Source organism: Notolepis coatsorum (assembly GCF_963971535.1).
Source record: "Notolepis coatsorum genome assembly, chromosome: 19".
Taxonomy (NCBI): domain Eukaryota; kingdom Metazoa; phylum Chordata; class Actinopteri; order Aulopiformes; family Paralepididae; genus Notolepis; species Notolepis coatsorum.
In genome coordinates, this window is record NC_140183.1 from 31,165,435 (window position 1) to 31,193,189 (window position 27,755).

General features: G+C 41.8%; 2 protein-coding genes across 3 annotated transcripts in view; both read left to right on the forward strand.

Moving 5' to 3' along the window:
* LOC311246664 (rho guanine nucleotide exchange factor 2-like) overlaps positions 1 to 12,050 on the forward strand; it is a 144,552-nt gene extending 132,502 nt beyond the window's left edge. Inside the window, exons 18-23 of one of the 2 annotated variants that reach the window (XM_084336838.1) lie at positions 109 to 183; positions 1,136 to 1,177; positions 1,602 to 1,652; positions 3,695 to 4,090; positions 7,116 to 7,272; positions 9,480 to 12,050. In XM_084336838.1, coding sequence (XP_084192964.1) covers positions 109 to 183; positions 1,136 to 1,177; positions 1,602 to 1,652; positions 3,695 to 4,090; positions 7,116 to 7,272; positions 9,480 to 9,559 — 801 coding nt within the window. In that variant the 3' untranslated portion in view covers positions 9,560 to 12,050. The remainder of the gene's footprint in view (positions 1 to 108; positions 184 to 1,135; positions 1,178 to 1,601; positions 1,653 to 3,694; positions 4,091 to 7,115; positions 7,273 to 9,479) is intronic. The other variant, XM_084336839.1, reaches the window with a different exon arrangement.
* A 12,198-nt stretch (positions 12,051 to 24,248) lies between these two features.
* Positions 24,249 to 27,755, forward strand: part of LOC311246440 (annexin A2-like) — a gene marked incomplete at its 5' end in the record, with an annotated part of 56,149 nt that continues 52,642 nt past the window's right edge. The window contains 2 exons of the mRNA XM_084336595.1: positions 24,249 to 24,342; positions 26,311 to 26,405. Of these exons, the coding sequence (XP_084192721.1) occupies positions 24,249 to 24,342; positions 26,311 to 26,405 (189 nt within the window). The remainder of the gene's footprint in view (positions 24,343 to 26,310; positions 26,406 to 27,755) is intronic.

Sequence of the window (27,755 nt, forward strand, 5' to 3'; positions counted from 1 at the left end):
GATCGCATCACCATCGCGATTACCAGTGTATATGTCTATACCCGTTTATATGGGAAATACGCTTCAGGCAACAACATTTCGAGGCGATCGCTGTATCTCTCTGTTCAGGTAGGAGGAGGAGCCCTTGCCAAAAAGAAAAAAAAAGGAAAACGTGTATCCACACCAAGCCCTTCCAGTTCAAAGGTAGGCGATACGGCCACCTGGTGATATTCGATTGTCATTGCAATTCCAACGTAGGCATATGAATCAGAGACACCTAGATGGCTCCGGCTGACAGTATAGAATGGGGATCAAAGGAAAATATCAAAGAAATCTCGCGTTCAATGCATGGCGAGATAACCCCGAGAAATCTCGGGTATGGCAGAGAAAGAGTTAAGGGTTGAGAATAATTGTTTTTCAGTTGATACATGTATTTATTTTTCAATGACTGTTTGTATGTTGAATTGGCTCCATGGGTCATAATGTACTCACCTCACAATGAGAGACTAAAGACAGTCTTATTAATAGTCATAGGACTTTGTACACATAATTAATTGAACTCTAATCTATTATGTAATAATGCAGAAGGACCTATAAAGGGATAGTTGTGATGTTTGGAACTCTAGCCCTACTTCTTATTTACCAGTAATGGTGTTGATTGGTCCTTCCTCAGCACATCCATTCTGTGCCTCACACCAGCTCCATATAGTTAGCCACAAACCAATGTCAATGGGGTGGAGCTCTTGTCTGTACAGGCTGACTGAGTGTGCTCTCTGGAGTAAGTTTCAGTGAGCCTCAGACAGCCTATACAGACAGGAGCTCGGCCCCATTGACTTTGCATTAGTTTGTGAACTAGCCGGAGCTACTATAAGGAACAGCATGGGTTGTGCCATGAACTTTTCTACATATCAACATCATTATTGGTAAGAAACAGGGTTATGGTTTAAAAATTCTGAACTATCCCTTTTAAATCTAGTGCTTACCACAGATACTCTTTCAGTAAATAACTCATTCAGCTTAAAATTACTTCAACCAACGTGACCAATAGCAGCCTATGAGAGTCACATACATGTCATACTGTATCATGGAAAAAAAACATGGGAAAAACCCTGAAATAGGATTTTGCTTGAATAGACTTTCCTGTCTTTTCTTCCAGGACCGAAATGGGAACCAGCTACAAGACAGAGGCCTGAATGAGGTGAGAAGGTCCTATACATACATACTAAAGCAAGTAGACATACATACTAAAGCCAGTAGACATACACACTAAAGCCAGTAGACATACATGCTAAACTAAGTAGACATACATACTAAAACCAGTAGACATACATACTAAAGCCAGTAGACATACATACTAAAGCCAGTAGACATACATACTAAAGCCAGTAGACATACATACTAAAGCCAGTAGACATACATACTAAAGCCAGTAGACATGCATGCTAAAGCCAGTAGACATACATACTAAAGCCAGTAGACATACATACTAAAGCCAGTAGACATACATACTAAAGCCAGTAGACACACATAATAAAGCAAGTAGACATACTGTACATATTAAACATTTCATTGTGTTTGTTGTTGTATAGGCCACTACTCATGGTCTTGTGTGTGTGTTTCAGGAAGTATGCCAGAGACTAGTGAATCTCAGTACTCAGCTCCAGGCTCTTCAGGTATGTCTTCACAGCCTTGTATTAATAATAACACGTTGGACCTCTATCTGATAACATGTTGTCTCAGGGACCATCTGATAACATGTTGTCTCAGGGACCATCTGATAACATGTTGTCTCAGGGACCATCTGATTACATGTTGTCTCAGGGACCGTCTGATAACATGTTGTCTCAGGACCTCCATCTGATTACATGTTGTCTCAGGGACCGTCTGATAACATGTTGTCTCAGGACCTCCATCTGATGACATGTTGTCTCAGGGACCATCTGATAACATGTTGTCTCAGGACCTCTATCTGGTAACATGTTGTCTTGGGGACCATCTCATAACATGTTGTCTCAGGGACCTCCATCTGATTACATGTTGTCTCAGGGACCATCTGATAACATGTTGTCTCAGGGACCTCTATCTGATAACATGTTGTCTCAGGGACCATCTCATAACATGTTGTCTCAGGGACCTCTATCTGATAACAAGTTGTCTCAGGGACCATCTGATAACATGTTGTCTCGGGACCTCTATCTGGTAACATGTTGTCTCAGGACCTCTATCTGGTAACATGTTGTCTCAGGACCTCTATCTGATAACATGTCGTCTCAGGGACCATCTGATAACATGTTGTCTCAGGACCTCCATCTGATAACATGTTGTCTCAGGGACCTCTATCTGATAACATGTCGTCTCAGGGACCATCTGATAACATGTTGTCTCAGGACCTCCATCTGATAACATGTTGTCTCAGGGACCATCTGATAACATGTTGTCTCAGGGACCATCTGATAACATGTTATCTCAGGACCTCCATCTGATAACATGTTGTCTCAGGGACCATCTGATAACATGTTGTCTCAGGGACCATCTGATAACATGTTGTCTCAGGACCTCCATCTGATAACATGTTGTCTGAGGACCTCTATCTGGTAACATGTTGTCTCAGGACCTCTATCTGGTAAAATGTTGTCTCAGGGACCATCTGATAACATGTTGTCTCAGGGACCATCTGATAACATGTTGTCTCAGGACCTCTATCTGATTACATGTTGTCTCAGGGACCATCTGATAACATGTTGTCTCAGGGACCATCTGATAACATGTTGTCTCAGGGACCATCTGATAATATGTTGTCTCAGGACCTCCATCTGATAATATGTTGTCTCAGGACCTCCATCTGATAACATGTTGTCTCAGGGACCATCTGATAACATGTTGTCTCAGGGACCATCTGATAACATGTTGTCTCAGGACCTCCATCTGATAACATGTTGTCTCAGGGACCATCTGGTAACATGTTGTCTCAGGGACCATCTGATAACATGTTGTCTCAGGACCTCCATCTGATAACATGTCGTCTCAGGGACCATCTGGTAACATGTCGTCTCAGGGACCATCTGGTAACATGTTGTCTCAGGGACCATCTGATAACATGTTGTCTCAGGACCTCTATCTGGTAACATGTTGTCTCAGGACCTCTATCTGATAACATGTCGTCTCAGGGACCATCTGATAACATGTTGTCTCAGGGACCTCTATCTGGTAACATGTTGTCTCAGGACCTCTATCTGGTAACATGTTGTCTCAGGGACCATCTGATTACATGTTGTCTCAGGGACCATCTGATAACATGTTGTCTCAGGACCTCTATCTGATAACATGTTGTCTCAGGGACCATCTGATAACATGTTGTCTCAGGGACCATCTGATAACATGTTGTCTCAGGACCTCTATCTGATAACATGTTGTCTCAGGAGTCAGGACCTCTATCTGATAACATGTTGTCTCAGGACCTCCATCTGATAACATGTTGTCTCAGGGACCTCTATCTGGAACCTCCTCAAGACCCAATGTTGAGAATCACTACTGTATATTTATATTCCGAATTCATCAGTGAGACACACAAATTATGAAAGCACAGGCATTATTTTCATTAAAATATGACAAAAATGGACAGAAATGTATTTATAGTTTGATGAAAAACATGTACACAACACATAACTTCTGCCCGTAATAACCTGTTATCGATCCTGTTCTTCTTCCCTCCCAGGCCGCTGTCATCCGCCAGGACTCCATCCTGGAGCTTTGCCTCCGCATGGGCCCTGCCTGCAGCCCCTCCCCCTCTCTAACCGGTCCCCTGGCCACGCCCCCCAGCAGCGGTGCAGGCCCGCCCCGCCTCTGTCGCTCCATGTCCCGGGACACAGGGTTGGACGCCGGCGGGAGCCCCGGTCTGCTGGGCGGGACGGACGGTGCCATGCTTCAGAGGCAGCTAGACTTGTTACAAGAGGAGCTGGGCAGGCTGAGGCCCCTGGAGGGCCGGCTGAGGGAGAGCGAGAGGGCCCGGGCCCAGCTGGAGCAGCAGGTGCAGGAGGCGGCGAGGCAGCAGGGCCGGAGGGGGAGTCGAGGGAGCAATGGGGACATCAGCGAGATCATCATGGCAGAACAGGTGAAGGGGGTGACTTGGCTGGGTGGGCTGGTGAAGCAAAGGAATGATGCGAAAACATACCAATTCTTTTAGTTTGTGGTGAAGAACATCTTAAAGGTCCCCTCCACTAAAAAAACATGTTTTTATTGTTAACTCCTCTAGGAGGCTTGACTATATAGACTGTTGTTAACTCTAGGAGGCTTGACTATATAGACTGTTATTAACTCTAGGAGGCATGGCTTTGACTATACAGATTGTCATTAGCTCTAGGAGGCATGACTTTGACTACGGTATACGTAAGGGATAATGTATAGCTACGAGGTCATTGTCGCAAAATAATTGACCGACACAGTTTAGAATACCGAGGCGTCTCGCCGAGGTGTTCTAAACGCAGTGAAGGTCAATTATTTTGCGACAATGACAGAGTATAGCTATACATTATCCCGCTTATTACATGGCTAACTTACTAACAATATACCTAATTCATTTTACACCATCGACAAGACGAGATCAAATGCAGACGCAGTTGTTCTGTGGCTCCGTCCGCTGTCAGCCCAAATAAAGTTATTATTATTATCGCCGGCAGCCGGCAGGGCTGTGGACTGATTGCACTGATGCAGTGTGTGTCAGTGGGCTTGATTGCTCCAGCTGCGAACAGCGGTCATTATTGCCAATAATCACAGGTGATTATTGCGTGTTGCCCATAGCAGCGGTCAGTTATCGAAAAATAATTCACCGCTGTCCGGGGCTATTGACCAATCACAATCAAGCATTTCGGCGAATGTTAAAACGCCATGTAATAAAGATTGTTATTCACTCTAGGAGGCATGACTTTGACTATACAGATTGTTATTAACTCTAGGAGGCATGACTTTGACTATACAGATTGTTATTAACTCTAGGAGGCATGACTTTGACTATATAGATTGTTATTAACTCTAGGAGGCATGACTTTGACTATACTGATTGTTCAGTGTTTCCCACAGGATTTTGTGAGACTGTGGTGGGTGAACCTTGGCCCCTCTAGGGGGGTCCGGGGGCATGCCCCCCCGTAATCTTAATTTTTTTTGTACATTTTAAAGTTAAATGCATCAATCTGGTGCACTTTGAGAGCAAAATAAAGACGCTAGATCTATGATGAACTTTGTGCTCAAAACACAAAATGTACTAGACTAGTGCTTCCCAATCCTCTCCTCGAAGCACCCCAGCCGTTCAATGTATTTGTTCAATTCCACCACCAGCACACCTGATTCAACTTAACTAGCCCTTTATTACGGTAGTTGAATCAGGTGTGCTGGTGGTGGAATTTAACAAATACATAGAACGGCTGGGGTGCCTCGAGGAGAGGATTGGGAACCACTGGCACTAGAGCATACATTTGAGCCATCAAAGAAATGAAGCAAAAGTTACCTGTGTTGAATCTTTTGAAAAAAATATATATATACTGGATTACTATTACGACTACTACCACTGCCAATATTACTGATACACAAATATTAAAAACATTTTTAAATTACATTATTTTTTTTGGTTCATTATAAAACTGTGGCGGGACTAATTACAGGCCGCCACAGTCTAGGTAATTAATGGGAAACACTGTTGGTATTACCTCTAGGAGGCATTACTTTACCTATATAGACTGTTATTAACTCTGTGAGGCATGCCTTTGACTATATAGACTGTTATTAACTCTAGGAGGCATGACTTTGACTATACATATTGTTATTAACTCTAGGAGGCATGACTTTGACTATACAGACTGTTATTAACTCTAGGAGAACTTATATCTATGAACTTATATCTATGAATATATATGTATACAGTATATTCCTGGAATTGATGTAATTGAAGGCTGCTCTTCACGTAACGTAGGAGAGGAGAGGCGGAGAGCATGCTGTGGTTTTGAAATAGATCTCCAAAGATGTGCACATGTACACGATAAATATAATTATACATACATAACTTGTGATGACGATTTAAGACAAGCTTTCTCTAGGCTTTTGAAAATGTAGGGGAGACCTTGCTTGTCATGGAGCAGCTGAGATACGAGAGAAAACCAGTCTTTTTCTTTATCTCTTTTGACGCACAACATTCAAAATATGATAACTAATATTTCTGTGGGTCCAAACGAAGAGACAGGGCAGTCCTACAGGTAGTTTTTTGACAGCAGTCCTACAGGTAGTTTTTTGACAGCAGTCCTGCAGGTTGTTTTTTGACAGCAGTCCTGCAGGTCGTTTTTTGACAGCAGTCCTACAGGTAAATTTCCAATTTCGCCTCGCCAATTCTCCCTTCAATTCTCTCCTCCCCTGTCTCGAACGTTGCTAGACTATGCCTCCCACTCGTCGGCTGCAGTGAGGACCAAGCCTTGCATCACGTGTCCCCTCCAGTACACGAGGAGGCAGCTGTCGCATCTTTTCACCTGAACAGCGCGATCTCTCAGTGGCGAGGTGTAACGCGTGGGAGGCTCATGCTGCCCCCGATACTTCCTGATTCTGCTGTACAGGCGCACCAACCGACCTGTAGGAGTCGCCGTCCACAACGTCCAATCCCCACGCACCGGCTTTCCCACCCTCTAACACTGCCAATTGCGTTAGTATGACGACCGGCCAAGCCGGTAGCAACGCCGAGAGCTGGGCTCGATACCAGCATATCCTGAGTTAGTGGCGAGCGCCTTGCCCACTGCGCCACTCAGCCGCCCCTGCAGGTCGTTATTTGACGGTGAACAGATGGTGCACCCTAGGTGAAGCGCACTGCGCCAATGGAGCTCATAACATAAACAATATTTTATTCCGGAATAATAATATTAATATCTGTAATAAAAATATCTGTGTCCATCTCATTATCCGTGTTTTCCCAGATTCATATTTGGATTCAGACTTATCCCTACTATATGCTTTCTGTTGTTGTTTTATGTTGATACATCCCAGAATACACTGTCTTGGAAGCCCTTATGGGTTGCCTACCTTGACATTCAAATTAAATTCAACAAAATGAATGTGAAATGGCAAAGGAGAAGCCATGTGACATCTTTGTCCTCTCCCCATAGGTTCTCAAAAGAAGAGGCAGTGGCGATTCCATCGCCCCGTTGGCCAGTCATGAATTGATGGACCAATTAGACGGTGTACAGGAAGGCAGCGATGAGGAGGAGTCAGAAGAGGAGCCAGATGTGGTTCGGATCTCGCCTCGTTCTGACAGCCCCAGAGGTCCGTACACATACAGCGTCCCTCATATATATATTGGAAATACTTTTCTCGATCAATACCACCAGGGCCGTGTCTAGACCTTTAGAGGACCCTACACACAAATGTATTGGGAGGCCTAATTCCATTTGACTTAAATTAGATCTCCATTTGATTCAGCTTTTTATACAATAGGTTCATACTTCCAATGGAAGCCCTTTGCGGGTCACAGTTTAGTAAACCACCTCTGAAAAAAAAACAAGAGTTGGGTATTTAAATGCTATATTGGTAGTGATATGAGTGTATGAAAGATATTATAGGCTAATAAGCAAAGATAATCACTATATTGGTTGTGATATGGTTGTATAAAGATATTATAATAAGCAAATATAATCACTATATTGGTATTGATATGGTTGTATAAAGATATTATAATAAGGAAACAATCACTGTAAGAAAGTTTTCAGATTTGGGTTTTTATTCTTAAAATGTTCAGATACATTCATACATGTACAACATACATTAACATTAATGTACATTATACATAAATATAACCACAACTAACCATATAGCATCAAACACAAGTTTAACACTACAATTTGTCACACACGTTTTATTGGGGACTCGCTCAAATGACCACCTGTGGGTCCCAGTGACTGGGCTGCTCTAGTCTACTAAGGTGAGGAGCAGTAAGACTGGGCTGCTCTAGTCTACTAAGGTGAGGAGCAGTAAGACTGGGCTGCTCTAGTCTACTAAGGTGAGGAGCAGTAAGACTGTGCTGCTCTAGTCTACTAAGGTGAGGAGCAGTAAGACTGGGCTGCTCTAGTCTACTAAGGTGAGGAGCAGTAAGACTGTGCTGCTCTAGTCTACTAAGGTGAGGAGCAGTAAGACTGGGCTGCTCTAGTCTACTAAGGTGAGGAGCAGTAAGACTGTGCTGCTCTAGTCTACTAAGGTGAGGAGCAGTAAGACTGTGCTGCTCTAGTCTACTAAGGTGAGGAGCAGTAAGACTGTGCTGCTCTAGTCTACTAAGGTGAGGAGCAGTAAGACTGTGCTGCTCTAGTCTACTAAGGTGAGGAGCAGTAAGACTGTGCTGCTCTAGTCTACTAAGGTGAGGAGCAGTAAGACTGTGCTGCTCTAGTCTACTAAGGTGAGGAGCAGTAAGACTGTGCTGCTCTAGTCTACTAAGGTGAGGAGCAGTAAGACTGTGCTGCTCTAGTCTACTAAGGTGAGGAGCAGTAAGACTGTGCTGCTCTAGTCTACTAAGGTGAGGAGCAGTAAGACTGTGCTGCTCTAGTCTACTAAGGTGAGGAGCAGTTGCCTTGTGTAGCTCACACTACAGAAACTGAGAAGGACTTGGTTAGTCTCTCTTTGAATAATCTCTGGTTGTTGTATCTACCAAAGATTTGGTTGTGCTCAGTAACATGTGTAGTAGTATTTCTCTGTTTGAACAGGGTGTGTCAGAATCTTGGCAATATTTAACTCTTACTGTCTGGCTCAGTCATCAGCCAGTGTCTCACAATCTGATTGGATCACCATGGCTGACTGTAGGCTTTCATTAACCATCAACCCAAGGCTCCAAAGTCCAAAACAAGATACAAGGTTGTGGTCTTAACCCTTTCACTACCACACTACCAAAGGGTTAACCCTTTCACAGCGACAATACAGAAGGTTAACCCGTTCACTGCCACACATCAAAGGGTTAACCCTTTCACAACCACACTACATAAGGTTAACCCTTTTACTACCACACTACAGACGGTTAACCGGTTAACCGTCTGTAGTGTGGTAGTGAAAGGTTAACCTTCTGTAGTGTGGTAGTTAAGGGGTGTGTCCAGGCGATTTCTCCCCCACTCACTCTAGTGCCACCAAGTCAAATGTGAACATGAACTTCCCCCAAAAAAGGTTGCATATGCGACTTGCAGTCTAAAACGAATAAACTAAACTAATAGTTTAGAGCCCTGCATTAAATTATAATGTTGACTAAATAAGAGCCAGAGAATCTGAAATATTAAGTTGATTCAACTTACTTAAGCAACCTGATGTAAATCAACGTGAATTGAAAGATAATTCAGTCCAGTCAGTTTAAACTGTAGAACAGAATCCTGACTATAATTCTACTTCTGGACTTTCAGTTTGGAACCATCTCCTCCTTTCTGACTTGAGCTGACAGACCTGATGTGTGTTTACTTTACAGACCTCCAGGACAGACCTTATGTGTGTTTACTTTACAGACCTCCAGGCCATACCAGAGGAGAGCGAGTGTGGAACGGACGCGCGGGAGACGGGGGCCGACGGCGAGACCACAAGTTAACGTCGGCACCTTGAAGCAAGACACGCTTTAGTAGACTTTCAACACATATACAATCCATATGAGGGCATGAAGAGTCAAAACCCTGCCTGCCTGTTAGTGTTGCCGCTCTTTGAACACCTGATGTCATCACTTAGATGAGCTGCGATGACGTGACACAGATAATATCCTTATTTTATTTTTTTTGCAACATACTTTTCACGAAGCAATTTTGCGAAAAGACAAAAAACGCTCACTAAGGATTCTCTGACCTGCTGACGTCGGCCGTTTAACTTTTCATGAACTCATATGGAGATGATGCATACGAGATGAAAAGTATCTACAAAAGTGAAATATTGCCTTAAGACCACGCAGCCGTCAAAACACTCTGGAGCTTTGACCCAACTGATTTTCAACCTGGAACCGACAGCCTACAGCACCTAATCTTCAACATGACTGATTCTGCCTCCTCTAGCCTGTATCCTGTCTTTGCTCTGGTATAGAAAATATACCCAGATAACTGTTGTATGCTATCATATAATATGATAATAAGTTAGTCCTGAAATATTGTTCTGTAGTTTTTTTTTAACGTTGTGTCTTGGATTGATTCCATTGTCCAACACCATTCAGTTGACCTGCCAGATGAAATTACATGAAAGGTTTAGGCTGGAGGGAAAAAAATATGGAAATTCTATGATATTTAGAATTCCTTGTAAGTAGTTGGCATGTATCTGCTGATAGTACGGTATACTAGTAGAAATTATGGCTGTTATTATGTACTGTAACTTCTTATCCTAGTTTGAAATGCCGCCTCTCAAACACCTGACTTGTCTGTGTGGCGTATTGACTGAATTTAGAGCAGTTAAAGGGATAGTTCACATCTTTTCTTACATTAAGTGGTATGAAATACTTACCAGTAGTGTAATCGACGCATAAACATTAGCTCACTTACCGAGTGAACCAGGAAGCTTCAGACAGGTAGAAAACAGGGTCTCCAAACAAAAACATGCAGACAAATGTTTTAACCATCAACAACAGAAATATTTCCGACCGACGTGATGTTGTGGAACAAGCCTCAGTGTGTAGTAATTGCCCCATGTATAGTAACTGCCCCAATGTGTAGTAACTGCCCCATGTATAGTAACTGCCCCAGTGTGTAGTAAGTAAATGGGGGACCCTGATGTAAACAAGACGAAAGTCTTTCTCTGGTCTGCATCCCCTTAACAATTGTATGTATTGAGCTGTACTGTACTGTACCCATTCTGCAATCTGTTAATAAACTTTTCAATCAATCAATCAACTGCCCCATGTATAGTAACTGCCCCAGTGTGTAGTTACTGTGTCACACTGGGTCTTGTTCCAAGACATCATATGGGTCTGAGAGAAGAATCAAGCGTAGGAAATGCTGGAGGACCACTGTTTTCTGTTGCAGATGGTTAAAACATTGTCTGCATGTTGAGGTGTGGATTAAAAAAAATTGTTTGGAGACCTTGTTTGCTGCTTGTTTGAAGCTTCCTGGTTCACTTATAACCCAGAACTATGACCACAGGACTCGGTAGGTAAGCTAATGGCTATAGTATGCATCTATTATACTACAGGCAAGTACTTCATACCACTTAATGTCACAAATCAGAAGTATCCCTTTAAAGTGTGTGGGGGGGTGGGGTGGTATTGTATATGTGTAGCTAGTATGCCTTGGGTCAGGGTTTGTACATCTAGTATTAAATGTACTGCTAGTGTTTAGGGAACATCCATACTATTAGTATTCACCACAAACACTTGAAAACAAACTCCCTCATAAACGACCAAACATTTCTAAATTTTCCAGGCACAAAAATGTTTTTGACTTGCTTTTTTGCGGTAGATGAGGGAGGTTTTACAGCAAGGTGTTTTGTGAAGGAGATGTGCGTGAGCGGGAACCACATCGTAGACGCAACGTTGTTTTGTTATTTAAAGCAACAATCCTTGAAGGATGCAATGATATATAGAAGACCTCCTTCCTGATTGGTTCTTTAACAGTCACATGTTTTAACAGTTTAACCCTTTAAATCTAATACTGCACCTAACCACTTTTACACTTCCAAGAATGGAATTCAACTTGGATCTAAAGTATTTTCTAAGGTCCATAATTTGTTCTCTGGTGTTTTTTTTTGTCTCTGACCCTCATAACTTATGAATCCTAGGGTCAGCTCGGGTTAATTACCAACCAAAACCTCCCAAATATTGCAAATATTCAGACTTATTTTTTTCTAGCTGACTGAAAAAGACTATTAGTTAGGAGTGGAAAATCCTTTCACTAGATACATGCAGGGCAGTCTATGAACGTATTTCTTTTCTTATATGCCTCTAATATATACTGCAAACAAAAGCAATTGTCTGTATAAATATTTGATCAGTCGTTGGGGGAGAGGGGGGAGAAACATTGTAAATGTTTTATGTTGTAAGTTTATTGCATTTTTATTGTTTCTATTTGACTTACTATACTTGTGTGACATTTATAAATCTTACCAAAATTTTCTGAATATTGCTGTTGTGTGGTCATTTAATGTGTCAAAACATTATTCTGTGTGTGGCTTGAGTGTTGCGATGAGGGTGTTAGTGATATACAGTACATATTAAACCAAGTAGACATACATATTAAACCAAGTAGACATACATATTAAACCAAGTAGACATACATATTAAACCAAGTAGACATACATATTAAACCAAGTAGACACATATAACCCAAGTAGACATACATATTAAACCAAGTAGACATACATATAACCCAAGTAGACATACATATTAAACCAAAGTAGACATACATATTAAACCAAGTAGACATACATATTAAACCAAGTAGACATACATATAACCCAAGTAGACATACATATTAAACCAAGTAGACATACATATTAAACCAAGTAGACATACATATTAAACCAAGTAGACATACATACTAAACCAAGTAGACATACATATTAAACCAAGTAGACATACATACTAAACCAAGTAGACATACATATTAAACCAAGTAGACATACATACTAAACCAAGTAGACATACATACTAAACCAAGTAGACATACATATTAAACCAAGTAGACATACATACTAAACCAAGTAGACATACATATTAAACCAAGTAGACATACATATTAAACCAAGTAGACATACATATAACCCAAGTAGACATACATACTAAACCAAGTAGACATACATATTAAACCAAGTAGACATACATACTAAACCAAGTAGACATACATATTAAACCAAGTAGACATACATACTAAATCAAGTAGACATACATATTAAACCAAGTAGGCATACATAGTATTACATACTAAACCAAGTAGACATATTATTAACCCAAGTAGACATACATATTAAACCAAACATACTACACCAAGTATACATGCATACTAAACAAAGTAGACATACATACTAAACCTAGTAGACATATGTACTAAACCAAGGAAACGTATGTAAACCAAGTATGCATGCATACTAAACCTAGTAGACATACGTACTATGTGTTTGTTGTTGTATACACTGTAAGAAAAAAGCTGCAAGAAAACGGTAAATGTCTGGCATCAATGGTTGCTAAATACTTACTGTCAAATTACAGTAAAATCAAATACATTTACACATTACAACCTTTATTTAATGGTTAATATTTTGATAAAAGGTAATTTACTGTATTTGTATGGCTTTTACACTTAAAGTAGAAAAACAAAAGTAATCTAAAATAATAGTGAATTTCCTGTGAAAAAACATTTATTTTTTACAGTGTAGGCCACTACCCATGGTCTTGTGTGTGTGCGTTAGGATGGTTGGTACCGTGTCAGTGAAACAGGTTGACCATCAGCTCAAAGGTTAGTGGAGATAAACGTTACTGTTAACACCTAATGGGCGAGACTTGATGTATATTACAGCCACACCTGTAGTCTGAGAGAATTCACACAGCCGACCAGCTCCATACAGCTAGTTTCAGGGAAAGCCCGTCCAGGCGCCTCACCAATACCAGTATCTGCTGTCGGTAAGTGAATCTGTCTGGTGCTATATTTTATAACTGAATGAACTAACTGCCCTCAGTGGAGAATTGTGTCTGGAATATTATGTTGCTGTCGTGTCGGATGAAAAGCACTTTTCAGTAATTCAAGAACAACAGCCTTGTTTTCAGATTGACATCCATGTGTTTTGAGTCATTGTGTTTTTAATGTGTTTCATACTATACAGTAGGAATATACCCTCCAATGTGTTTCATACTATATAGTAGGAATATACCCTCCAATGTGTTTCATACTATACAGTAGGTCCTATAGGGTCATGACTGGCTCATATATTTATATCAAATATGGCTGGTAAATATAGGGTTCCAAAAAACTGACATCTCCTCTTGTTTTTTTATTGAGTTTGTCTTGTAGCTGTCAGTAGGTATGAGACTGAGGCAGGTCTACAGTAGTTTATGAGAGGGAGGTCTACAGTAGTTTATGAGAGGCAGGTCTACAGTAGTTTATGAGAGGGAGGTCTACAGTATGAGAGGCAGGTCTACAGTAGTTTATGAGAGGGAGGTCTACAGTAGTTTATGAAAGGGAGGTCTACAGTATGAGAGGGAGGTCTACAGTAGTTTATGAAAGGGAGGTCTACAGTATGAGAGGGAGGTCTACAGTATGAGAGGGAGGTCTACAGTAGCTTGCTAGAAGGTCAACTGAGATTAGCACACTTTCAGTTTGACAAGAGATAGGAGTGCAGATGCAAAAGCTTGTCCTGTGTGTTTGTGTTTAATAAACCTTCATCATTATGTTCCCTCCCTCCTGAAGTTCCCTTCCTCATTTACTCCAGTTATGGACGCTCTGGTGAAGACCATTGAAGCACCTCTTAAAGAAAGCGTAAGTAACTGTTCTGGGTGGATTTCAATTATATAACATATCATCTAGGAAATCTTCTTGGATGATAAGTCTGTGGGAAGCCATATAGCATGTGTATTTCAGCAGGGATGTCAAATGCAGTGTAGCATCCCTGGAACAGCTTTGTGTTTCAGTGCCTTGCTCAAGGGCACGTTGGGAAAGGTCATATGGGCATCTTAGATGTAATATATAATACAACAGATATAAGAGGGAAGTTTACTAATAAGGGCTTTAAAAATAAACAAATACCAATGATAGTTACACCTTTCAACCAGAGAAGGCCATCCAAGCTTTTCCTAAAGGTTATCATCTGTCACCAGTAATAAATCTGTACAGCGGTATAAAGGTTGAAGCAGCAGCATGCCTATAAATCATACCATCCTCTTTCTACTAATCACAGGGAAACTGGATATATTTCTGTACAGGAAGACAATTTTCTGTCTCAGCTTGGAAGCAAGAATATCCACATGGAACTTAAATGAACATTTCTAGAGCCTAGATATACTCAGTGACTCTCTCAATGTTAGAACTGCTTACGGTAGATATGTACTTATATATATGTACAAAACATTTCTGGCTCTGGAAAACAGCATACATTTTGTTTTACTAGCATTGAGGACAAATTTAAGATTGATAAAAGCTTCCTGAAGAACATTAAAAGAAAGCTGCAAGTTCTCAGTGGCCAACTGAATAGTGTCAGCAATACAGTACACAATAGTATCGTCCGCATACACATGTGCATGATAGTCATTCCAAGAAGAAACAATATCATTAATATAAATAGTAAAAATGGCAGAATCCAGCACTGAACCACTGAATTGAAGAATTAAGATTAAGCAGGGCCCGATTCCACACACTGACGTCTAGAAGATAATCCTGAAAACAATCACATACACCACTATCCATGCCAATACTAGATAACCTTTTTAAAAGCAGGTGATGATCAACTGTATCAAGGGCTGTTATGAAGAGAGCAACACAGTGTTTTCTATTATCTAAAGCCGTAATTATGTAAATAATAATCAATGTGGCGGCTGAAACTGTGCTGTGATTGGCTCCAGATTGAATCCAGATTGATGTAGACTTAGTATTGAGTGATTTGAGTGAAAGAATATCCCTTTCATCTCCTTTGTGCAGGGGAACCACCCTGGCAGGTTCCCAAGCTAGAGGAAAACACCCAGTGGCAATGGAGAGATTAAAAATATATGTGTAACTGTTTAGTAATAACTGGGGCAGCCAGTTTTATAAAGTAGAAAACCTAAATTGTCCTCAAATACAACAATTAGGACCAATACACTGCAAGGCATCAAGTACATAAATAAGTGAAAAGGGCTGAAAGGAGAAATGACAGACCACAGGTTGTGAACAATCAGTAACAGCATCAACAAGAAGGGGCCCTTTATAGTTTATATCAAATAAATGGCCACGGTGAAGACAGAGATCACATTCTGGTCATCTACTGTAACATGTGTAGGGAATTAGTGGTTTTGTTGCCTGGTTTGTGACGTACTCTATGGCGGGGGAATTTCTGCGGTGCACACGCCCAATCTTCCAGGGTGTGGGACCAGGAAACTCCCCCCCCCCCCCCCCCCCTCTTACCCTGTAACGTGCCGAACAGCAACGTGACAGGAACCTTGAAGGACAGGAGGTTTTAGCCCCTGCCCATCAAAAAAGGGGAGGAAAGGATTACCAGTTCACCCCTTTACGAGGTTACACACTCATCTCCTTCCCAACAAATTTCACCACAATGAAAAATCAAGGGCCGCAGCGGCGTCCAGGTGCTGAGCGCACCATAACTCATAGAACTGGGTTATATACATAACCCTTCGTTCTATGTCGTTATGGCTTGCTCAGCACCTGTCTGCATGACAGGGGCTGAGCGGGAGCCATAGCCCGACAAATGTACCCCGCTGAGGCCCCCCACAACCATCAGACCGGGGAGGACCGAGCCCCCCCGACCCTCCCTAATGGAGGATACCCCCCCTATTGGAGGTTCACGGGAGGGCGACGGATCCGACCGTGCGAAGAGGCACTCAAGCAACTCAACGCACAGGGTTGAGCAGACCGTGGCTTGACCCCACGACTACACACACGCACAACCCGCATGCCACCCGGGAACGAACGGAAGGAACAACCTCGTTACTGCCCCCAAAAATTACAGGGTCAAGAGCAAACCCAACCCCGTGGCAAGGCCGTAGCAGCGGAGCGCGAAGGAAGACCCAGACCCACTGAAGGGACTGGATCCCCTGAAAAAGGGGGCCCGGAGAGGTCAATGACGCCAGGCATCAAGACCCCACCAGGTGGCCACTTAGTGACACCGCCCCCCACATCGCCAGCGTATTCGGATAAGGCCCCTCCAAGAGCGGGCCCTTTCCCCCCAATAGCACACCGCCTGGCACACTGACCCTGCAGAACAGGCAGTCAGCATGGCCGTAAGCACTCAAAAGGTTAACCAACGGAAGCAGGCAGCGCACCGGGGAAACCAGGCAACAGGCTGTAACCTGAGCCTGGAGCACTGCGGACGAGACAGGCGCCAAAGGAGTCAGCTGAAAAGGGGCGTATGCTGGCGTTGTTGCATGACAAAGCCTCCATTAAAAAAAACCCACCCAGAGGGGTCGAGGCAGAGAAGGCTGACATGATTGGCAGACGTCATGAACGTGCAGGGGCACACTTAACCGGGTAACCCGGGAGTTGACTCTGCTCCAACATACCAGGGAATCAACTACCCTTTCTGTACAGACGGTGGTTGTTCCTATAACCCCTCAAGAAAAAACTCCAAAACACACCTGCAGGCATACACTGGCTATACCGCAGTACAAGTGTTTCAGTTTTCAAAAAAGGGTTATCCCAGGCCTACGGTATCAACGAAACTTTACTTCGGACCGGGCCCGGCGGCACGGGAAGCACAGGGTTACCAGAGGAGGTCCAAGACCACCCCAACAGCCCCCTCTTCGCCACGCGTGAGAGAGGAGCGAAAAGAATGGAGAACCAGCCCTAAGCACACCGCACTTGGTATTCTCAGGCGGTCTCCCAATCAAGTACTAACCAGGACCGAACCTGCGTAGCGTCCGAGATCGGACGAGATCGGGCGTGTACAGGTTGGCATGGCCGTAAGCCATTACGATAGTGCAAGAGTACAATATGTACCCAACAAAGGGTCTCCATAGCGCCTAACCCTGTGACACCCGGACCGACCCGGCATTTTTCCCCCCGAAAAAAGCACAAGTCCCTCAGGGTACCAGAACAGCAGATCTGCATCCCCGGCGGACAACGGGTTAACTGACCTGGACCAGCGCGACCAGACCAGTCCCGTGTCCTAACCACGCCGACATGCCCACTCCAAAAGAGGGGGTAGGTATGCGTATCGATCTAAAACATGAAAAGAGGGCACCACCCAGACGGTCCAATTTGGACCGTGCTCAGTGGCCCACCCCAAGGGCGTGAGACCCCTCTACCTATGTTCAGATCTATTCCGTTAACATCCCCCAGATATGAACGAGAATTCATCGAGACAACCTAGTAAACTGGCGCTTGGAAGAGACAAAACTCCATCCCAGTTGCCCTATAAAAACGCTGTTTTAACAAGCAACCAAGGCGCACTTAGCCCCTGTGTGATTCTTTAACAGAAACACACCGAGCCAGCACTATGTATGCGTCAAGACCCAAACACATCAATGGATAATCTAGCAAGACACCAAACATTGTTCCGCCAAGTCGCCTGGGAGAACGACACAGAGCCGTCGTGCTTCATGTACCTTCCTCTTTTTATTCAAAAAAGAAAGAAACACAGACTGACATGAATCCCACGTGACGCAGCTGAGGGTAAAACTGTTTACATTTTTACATCCCACCATCCTCGCCATAGGGAGGAGACGGAAATCCCCAGAGAGACTTCCCACGCAAGCTGTATAGATTGAAAAGAATATATTGCAACATTGAGCTATGTAAAATTTGGGTTAGGGCTCTCCGAGGAGGAGGCATAATCGAATTGAATCGAATACACACACAATAGAGCAGGACTCCTTTTTGAAGTTCTACTCACCTTGACAATCTGAGGAGGAGGCTCTGAACTCTGAGGAGGCTCCCTCACAGGGAAGGAGAGTCCTAACTCACAGAAGGCCCGAGGAGGAGCTTCGTGAGTAGGAGCTCTGACAACTCCCTGAAACAGATCCATCACATGGACCTGAACAACTCACGGAAGTCTTACCAACAGAGACGCGCACAGTGACGTACTCTATGGCGGGGGAATTTCTGCGGTGCACACGCCCAATCTTCCAGGCTGTGGGACCAGGAAACCTGCTATCTGATTTTTACTAAGGAAAAAACACAGAATAGAGAGGGCCCCTTTAAGAGCCCCGGTACCAGACTTACACATGTGCTTCTGTGGCCAACCTAACCCAGTTGTAGATCACAAGACACACACAACCCTTTATCACAACAAAAAATGGCAAGTACACTCTTGCTACAGAGGAACGCCGTTTTTCATAACGAGAGAATACAGAATCCTCGATTATGTATCGGCCACAGGCCTTGCTAAGCACACACGATAAGCGACCAAACAATCTTTTCTTTAGGAAAATATAGTTTCTCAAGCGGTTAGCACAACCCCAGCAATTAAGCTAAGGGTTACATCGTATCCCCACAAACACAGTGACACAATATATTGTAAACAACATGTCTGAAAGGAGGGTGGGGAAGCCCCAGGGAAACCGGGGGGATCACCCCTCCTACCTTACCCTTGATACGGCCAAGTTGAACAGGTAACCCGTGTTAATATGTGAACACACTGTTCATTGTCATTACAGGCTGAGAAAAGAATTCATTCTTCACTCATATGTCACTAAGCATAGCTTTATAGGTTAATTAACCCCCTTAGTTGTGAGTTCACGGTACATGAACACACATGTTCTCAACATAACTAACCAGATCATTTTTACACATGTAAAACAACAACCCGATTTATATGGAGAGAGAAGCTATACCAGTGACAAGACAATTCACACACAACACGCGTCGTATCCTCAATGTATTGCAGCAACACCCGTTTTGGAAAACATCGTTATTACAAAACATTTAGAAGGGAAGGAAGAAGAAGTGTTTAAGGTCCGGTCGGGACCTCCCTACCCTGAGCGCAGGCCAAGCAAACTGCAATCTGGCTAACGGGGCACCGACGTTGAACACAGCATTCCTGTGTTGACGACGAGGGCAGCGTTGCTGCGCCACCCAGCAGCTACGGTTCTTCATGTTTGATGCAGTGTAGTAAATTCCCACAGACTTCCTACAATAATTTGAGGTTATTGTAGTACAATACAATGAGATTGATTATCTGGAAGGAGGAGGAAAGATTCATACTTGATAGAATGGTTGGTCTCCTCATCTGGCTTAATGCAGATGAAGAATAAAACGTGTACGCCAGACAAACCAGAATTGTAGTTCAACTCAGCTGATTTATTTGATCAGAGCCAGGAGTCCAAGGTGAATAGAAGGTTGACTTCTACATACAACAGATGATCAGATAACCTTAACAGCTGTCTGTTGTACAGAAATATCACAATCAGGTTTGCATCTCAAACCTAAATACTGCACATCAAACAGTCACTTGGTTAACATAATTTGAACATACATGGTTTACTGTACACATTATACATGAGTAAATCTGGTTTACAGATCAGGGATCTGTACAACATTACTCTAATCTATAAACAACCATTTGGTGTTTCCCATGATTTTACTCACGTAAAATGCAATCAGCTCACAGTTGTTTCTGGGTGGTTTAGCGGTGGGGGAGCCCCCAGACCCTGTTTGGTTCCGGCCATATTCACCGCGGGCCCCAAACAGTGGCGTACACAACCAACCTCCATCCTGCTCCTCTCCCTCATCCATTCAGACAACAAGCCCATCGTTAATCACTTCAAACGCAGCAACACCCCAGCTCTTCGCCCCGTGTCCCCAACACACAGCAAGATCCAGATATGATACATATTACAAGACCCACCCAGAAACAACTGTGAGCTGATTGCATTTTACGTGAGTAAAATCATGGGAAACACCAAATGGTTGTTTATAGATTAGAGTAATGTTGTACAGATCCCTGATCTGTAAACCAGATTTACTCATGTATAATGTGTACAGTAAACCATGTATGTTCAAATTATGTTAACCAAGTGACTGTTTGATGTGCAGTATTTAGGTTTGAGATGCAAACCTGATTGTGATATTTCTGTACAACAGACAGCTGTTAAGGTTATCTGATCATCTGTTGTATGTAGAAGTCAACCTTCTATTCACCTTGGACTCCTGGCTCTGATCAAATAAATCAGCTGAGTTGAACTACAATTCTGGTTTGTCTGGCGTACACGTTTTATTCTTCATCTGCATTAAGCCAGATGAGGAGACCAACCATTCTATCAAGTATGAATCTTTCCTCCTCCTTCCAGATAATCAATCTCATTGTATTGTACTACAATAACCTCAAATTATTGTAGGAAGTCTGTGGGAATTTACTACAGCAGTCCTCGCTGGCCGGGCTCCCGGTAGGTTCGACTAACATCCTCTGTCAAAGATGACGTCGTAGTCAGAGTGTTTAAGGCATGTTATAGTCACAGAAAACGTTCAACAGTGTAGCATTAAGCTAACAGCCGTTCGGCTGATAGCAACAAGCTAACGTATACCAGCCTGGTAAACACAGCGAGCTAACGCCACAGCTAACAGCTGTGCAGCTAACAGCTGACTGGCTAACACAGTAGTCCACAAACTAGCATGCAAGCTAAGCAGCTATCACTTGGAACTGTATACAATGACATAACAAGCCACACTTCAGACAGGCCGCTGTCCCAATCCCTCCCCTAACAGGGAAAAGAAAAAGAAATGTCAGAACACAGTTGTCAACGGTGATCCAGACATACAGTGTGGCCCTTTGAGCATGGAACTTCCGATAAAGAAGATCCTATGCCCACATTTCCTCGTTAGGGTATACTTTCATTTGTATGAAAGATGGGGCCTGCACGGGACAGAGAAGCATCCGCTCTAGAATCCTGGGATCACCAGGACCTAGCGCGGCCTACTAGATTAGCCATCATGGGCGTCAGACCAAGATCCTCCGACCGCCGTTTAAGCCGAGCAGAGGACCCTAGCCTGGAGTCGGCGTTTCGTAAATTGTTAGCTAACCCCCACAGCATCAACAACAACCAGAGCTTGCAAGCAAAACAGTACGTACCCAACCTGGAAACAACCGCTTCTCACAACAGTCGGTGCGTCCTACAGTCCAGCTGTGTTGCTGGAGGGTAAACCCATCCAGCCGCAGCAAGGAGGATTGTAGTTGGGAAGCATGTCAGCGGCGTGAGCTCCTAATACGAAAAAAACGTTGAAGGTCGGAATGATCCAGACACTCCAGTAACGAAGACAATATCGCCGTATTTTCTCGAAAATAGTGAGAGAGAAAATAAAGATATGATGTCAACGTATCTCCTTGTTCTTCTGTTTTCCTTTCCTCAGACTAAATATTTTTCTTCACGTCAAGTGGGCATGTGAGCAGCACTTAGCTTGTGATGAAATTTGAGAAGGAGATGAGTGTGTGGCCCCATCCCTGCTTATGTAGGTAAGCGGATGGGGGTGTGGCCAGATGAATGCTGGCATGTAAAGGTACATGGTGGAATTTTTTATTCAGTGTATATACGCTGAAGCGAGATATATGCAGACAGGTGCTGAGCAAGCCATAACGACATAGAACCAATGTACAGGATCACTGGTGCATCTGGTTCGAGACCAAACATCTTGAGACCAGGCACTGTTCCTTTCTCTACATAATGTTGACAACTCGTTTAAGGACCAGGGTGTTATTCTGTCTTTAATTCTATTATTTATTTATTTTTAAAGTTACATGCTTATCAATAATTGAAATACATGTTTTTATAAAAGAGTTGAGTGCTAATTGCAGATCAGGGATCTCAGTTGTATATTGTATGTCACTAAGGAAAATGTAATTTAAAAAGGCTTGATCATTAAAATGTCTAAGACATCTCTTTGTAACTGTATGAGATGTTGACCTCTCTAACTGTGGACTTCTAACGTGCAATCAGGCATTGTGTTACTGATTCCAATCTCAAAAACACAACTGTGTAGGAATGCGGTAATAATAGTGAAAACGGAGTCGTGTTCCGATGCAAAAATACTATTTTAATACGCACTCTACTGTCGCACAACAACACTGCCATTCATCTTTCATTCGTCTCACTTTAACTACGTCATCCCCCGCTAAGGATCACAGGAGATGTAGTAAACACCACATAAGGCTAGGATGCCGTGAATTATGTCCCAGTAGCCACTACAACTGGCTACTTGTATGCAAATATGATGACAATAAAGTACAATCTAATCTAATATAACATTTTATCAACTTTGTTAGAGCATAGCAAATCAATAAGAGTAGACTTAGCACAGTCTTTCAAATTTGGCCTAATAAATTCTGTAATTAATTGTGCTAAATTGAGGCAACCACCAACCTTAAAGTAGTCAGATTAGTTGTTGAGCCAATAAAGGTTAAAATCACCTACCATAATAAACGTATCATTAGAAAAACAAGAAGGAAGATCTGTCAAGGCATCAATGGAACCCAGATCCACAGATAGACTCCTACCACAACCACAGACATAGATGTAGATGTAGATGTACTAGAGGGTTTTTAGGCAATTCTCCTTCACATCTCTTTGTGGATTATATTGTATTATATGTAATTGTTTTTTATATGTATAAATAAACAAAACAAACAAATGTAGAGTTTCTGAACTCTTAGAGCAAGAAACTCCAAACATCTTGAACATCTAGAATATGCAGTTAAATATAAGAACCACATTATTCCTGATGCATTTAAATATAAGAACCTCATTATTCTTGAGGTAATAGAATAGAAGAACCTTGTTCAATACAAGAACCTCATTATTCCAGAGGTAATAGGCTATGCAGTTAAATATAAGAACCTCATTATTCTTGATGCAGTTAAATATAAGAACCTCCTTATTCTTGATGCAGTTAAACATAAGAACCTCATTATTCTTGATGCAGTTAAATATAAGAACCTCGTTATTCTCAAGTTTCTTTATTAGTTGTCATACAGAAATACAGAATACTTTGCATGAAATGCTTCTTTCTGTTTTGCTCCTGAGAGTGTGCTAGATAATAACAAGATAGTATAAAATAAGTATAATATACTGTAAGTATAAAATAGAAAGTCAAGCACGTAAACAAGTGTAAACAACAAAAATATTCAATATACCTATACAGTATGTACAGTATATACAGTGCAGGTACAGTAAATCAAATCAAATCAAATTTATTTATAAGGCCCGACAACACACGTTAATGAGAGTTCCCATGTTTGTGGTGCTGCAAAAAAGCACCAAATAGAAATGGTGAGGTATAGCTTAGCTTGTGGTGCCACCTTGTGGTGGTGAGGTGCAATGAGGTGCAATAAGGAATGAGATTGATGTGCAAATTTCCTTACCAATAAATATAAATATAAAGTGTGTTAGTGTCTAAAGTGGTAAAGTGGGTGCTACAGTGTGTTGTTTATTTAAAGTGAGTGTGTGCGTGTGAATGTGTGTGCTGTGGGTGTATTGATGGTTTGTTATTTTGCATTGCTCATTGATGCAGTTAAATATAAGAACCTCAAATCGTGACATTTACCCATTTTGTCTTGGGACCCCCTGGAACCTCGTCAAGGATCCCTCATTGAGGGATTTAGCCATCAGCTTTTATATATTGGGCTATTATATTATCAGCTGTTGTTTCCACTGTTGTTTCAAGTGTTCCATACTGTTCCAGGAGATGTGGTGGGGCACCCTGGGAACCGTGAGACCCTTCCCAAACTTCAGAGCTGCGAAGGATGTGCGTGATCTCCAGATGGCTCTGGAGAATAAAGGTAGGCTACTTATTCTTTACCATTTCTTCAGAGGTGATACTGTCTGTCTGAAGAGAAGCCGGTTCACTCCACCACCACCTTGATAACAGAGACTAGCAATACCCTCATCTCTTTGAATGAGGAGTCATCCATCTAAGAATCTGTCATATCATTGATCAAATGATCTATTATGTATATATGTACACTTAATTTTTTTCAAAAAGGAAAATGTTTGTGATAGAAAAATGCCTTTTCCCCCACTTATACCAGCTTCTATTCCTGTGCCATCCAGTGGTTTCTGCCACAGAGCCTGTAGTTACCCTGGCAACCAATCAAATGCGTGTTCCCAGCCTTTTGTGTAACTCACATTTCACCTCAAAATGCAGTAAATTATCATTTTACTCAAATCACATCACATTTAATGATTGTCTCTGAATATGTTTGTTTTGTAGCAAGTAGTTTCATTGTTGCCGCCATCTTTAGTGTTGTGGATTTCTACATTCAAAACGACCACAATGCTCTATCTCCTCATTATATACTGTAGACTGTATATAATATAATGAGGAGACAGATCACTGTGCTAGTTTAACCAGAGACAGTCTATATAATCAGGAGACGGAGCACTGTGGTAGTTTAACCAGAGACAGTCTACACAGTATATAATGAGGAGACAGAGCACTGTGGTAGTTTAACCAGAGACAGTCTATATAATGAGGTGACAGAGCACTGTGGTAGTTTAACTAGAGACAGTCTATATAATGAGGTGACAGAGCACTGTGGTAGTTTAACCAGAGACAGTCTATATAATGAGGTGACAGAGCACTGTGGTAGTTTAACCAGAGACAGTCTATATAATGAGGTGACAGAGCACTGTGGTAGTTTAACCAGAGACAGTCTATATAATGAGGAGACAGAGCACTGTGGTAGTTTAACCAGAGACAGTCTATATAATGAGGAGACAGAGCACTGTTGTAGTTTAACCAGAGACAGTCTATATAATGAGCAGACAGTGCACTGTGGTAGTTTAACCAGAGACAGTCTATATAATGAGGTGACAGAGCACTGTGGTAGTTTAACCAGAGACAGTCTATATAATGAGGTGACAGAGCACTGTGGTAGTTTAACCAGAGACAGTCTATATAATGAGGTGACAGAGCACTGTGGTAGTTTAACCAGAGACTGTCTCTACAGTATATAACGAGGAGACAGAGCACTGTGCTAGTGTGCTATATTATAGACTTGAATTACATTTTTGTGTTATTATTTAGTTGCAGTGCCATGTTTGGTCACTAAGTGGTGGTCCTTGTTTATACCTGATGTAGCAACAGATTTAATTTGATGTAACTTGAGCCAGTGACTGGAGTTCACTTCCTGTCTACCATCCGGCACAGTGTTACCTTGTCTTGTAACGTTCTCTAGTAACGATGTGGCTGTGAATCTATTTGTTGTACATTGAATTAATATAGAGTGTAGTGCATTTTTATATGACCAAAGGTGTATTCTTATATAGGCCAAACCCGCTTATTCATATTCTGTGTGTGTCAAGGTATTTTAGTTTAGGCATTAGGTGAGGAAGTAGTGACCTTAGATGAGCCAGTATTTAACCTTGTCGGGTTCAACTTAAGGCCTGGTACTGATTTGTATGCACCATACATTTCTCCTCTTGGGGTTAGGAAAATTGCCTAGGAAAGACCAAAGAGAATGATTGTCAAATATCTTTGGGGAGTGTTTTTTCAGGAAGATTGTCACAAAGCATAAAAAGGAGACTAGGTCTCATTGTAGTCAGACAACTCAGAGAGAGGTTCCACGTTTTCGGCCAGAAAAAGATGATTTTCGGTGTACATTCAATAAACTTTGTTGAAACTGCATCGAACGGAGTCCGGGACGGTCTTTTCATTCTCATCAAAACAATACTCTACAAGAACAGGTTTTGTGGTGCAGGACAATAATGATGAAATACACTGTGATAATAGTTTTGTGTTTTTGAAGCATGTGACGTGAACACTGTGGTGAGAATCCTGACCAACAGAAGTAATGAGCAGAGACAGAGTATTGCTGAGTTCTACCACAACGTCACACACAAGGTACAGTACAACTACAGATATCACCTTTGTTTCATGTCCTTTGTTTAAGCCTTGTGTGGTGTTCAATGTTTACTAAAAGAGAAATTATACAATTAATTATTTTCTCAACCTGAGACTCACTTTCTGTGAAGAACATATAAAATAAGTTACACATTTCATTGAATGCACACTGTGCACCCCCCCCCCCCTACACATTTATATTATATATATATGTGGTGTTCACGTCCTCTGAACCCAAAAGTGTGGGAATTGAAGGTGAAAACTGGTAAATTAAACAAAAATGGTCTGCCTCCTCTTTGTTTCATTTATATTATTCAAGATAAACATGATTTATTCCATTCATGTCTTGATCATGTCTTTTTTTTTTATATGCATCACATTTGACCCAAAAAAATATATCGCACTTATATTCATAAATGTGATCTAGCAGAGGTTTATACTGCAGGGCCGGACCTAGCAGAGGTTTATACTGCAGGGCCGGACCTAGCAGAGGTTTATACTGCAGGGCCGGACCTAGCAGAGGTTTATACTGCAGGGCCGGACCTAGCAGAGGTTTATACTGCAGGGCCGGACCTAGCAGAGGTTTATACTGCAGGGCCGGACCTAGCAGAGGTTTATACTGCAGGGCCGGACCTAGCAGAGGTTTATACTGCAGGGCCGGACCCAGCACATTTGGCACACTTTCTTCCTGTCTTACTGGAAGATATTTATCTTACAGGTACAGTTCTAAACTGGCTTTATTCCTGTTTTACTGGAATATTAGAGGTCAAAAACATTTTTGTTTATTTGTTTATCTATTTGTTTTTACAGCTAACAACACAGAGATTGTCTTTTAGTAGGTCCCAATGTGTTGAGGCACCAGATTCACTCTTTGTTAACTCCCCTGTTGGTAAAAATATCTCCAAGACTTTTATCATCTTAGAAATATATCTAAAGTGATGCTTCCTGTCATACTCAGATTCTGAAAAGCTGGTTCATGCATTTATTTCTAGTAGACTAGATTACAGTAATTATGGTGCTACGGTTTCAAATTCTCTACCACATGATCTAAGGTCTGTTCTACAACAGTGTCTTCTTTTAAAAAGCAGACTAAAAATGTATCTTATTGCACGTTTAAGGTATGTGGCAGGTAAAACTATTCAGTATTATTATTATTATTATTATTATTATTATTATTATTATTATTATTATTATTATTATTATTATTATTATTATTATTATTATTATTATTATTATTATTATTATTATTATTATTATTATTATTATTATTATTATTATTATTATTATTATTATTATTATTATTATTATTATTATTATTATTATTATTATTATTATTATTATTATTCCCTT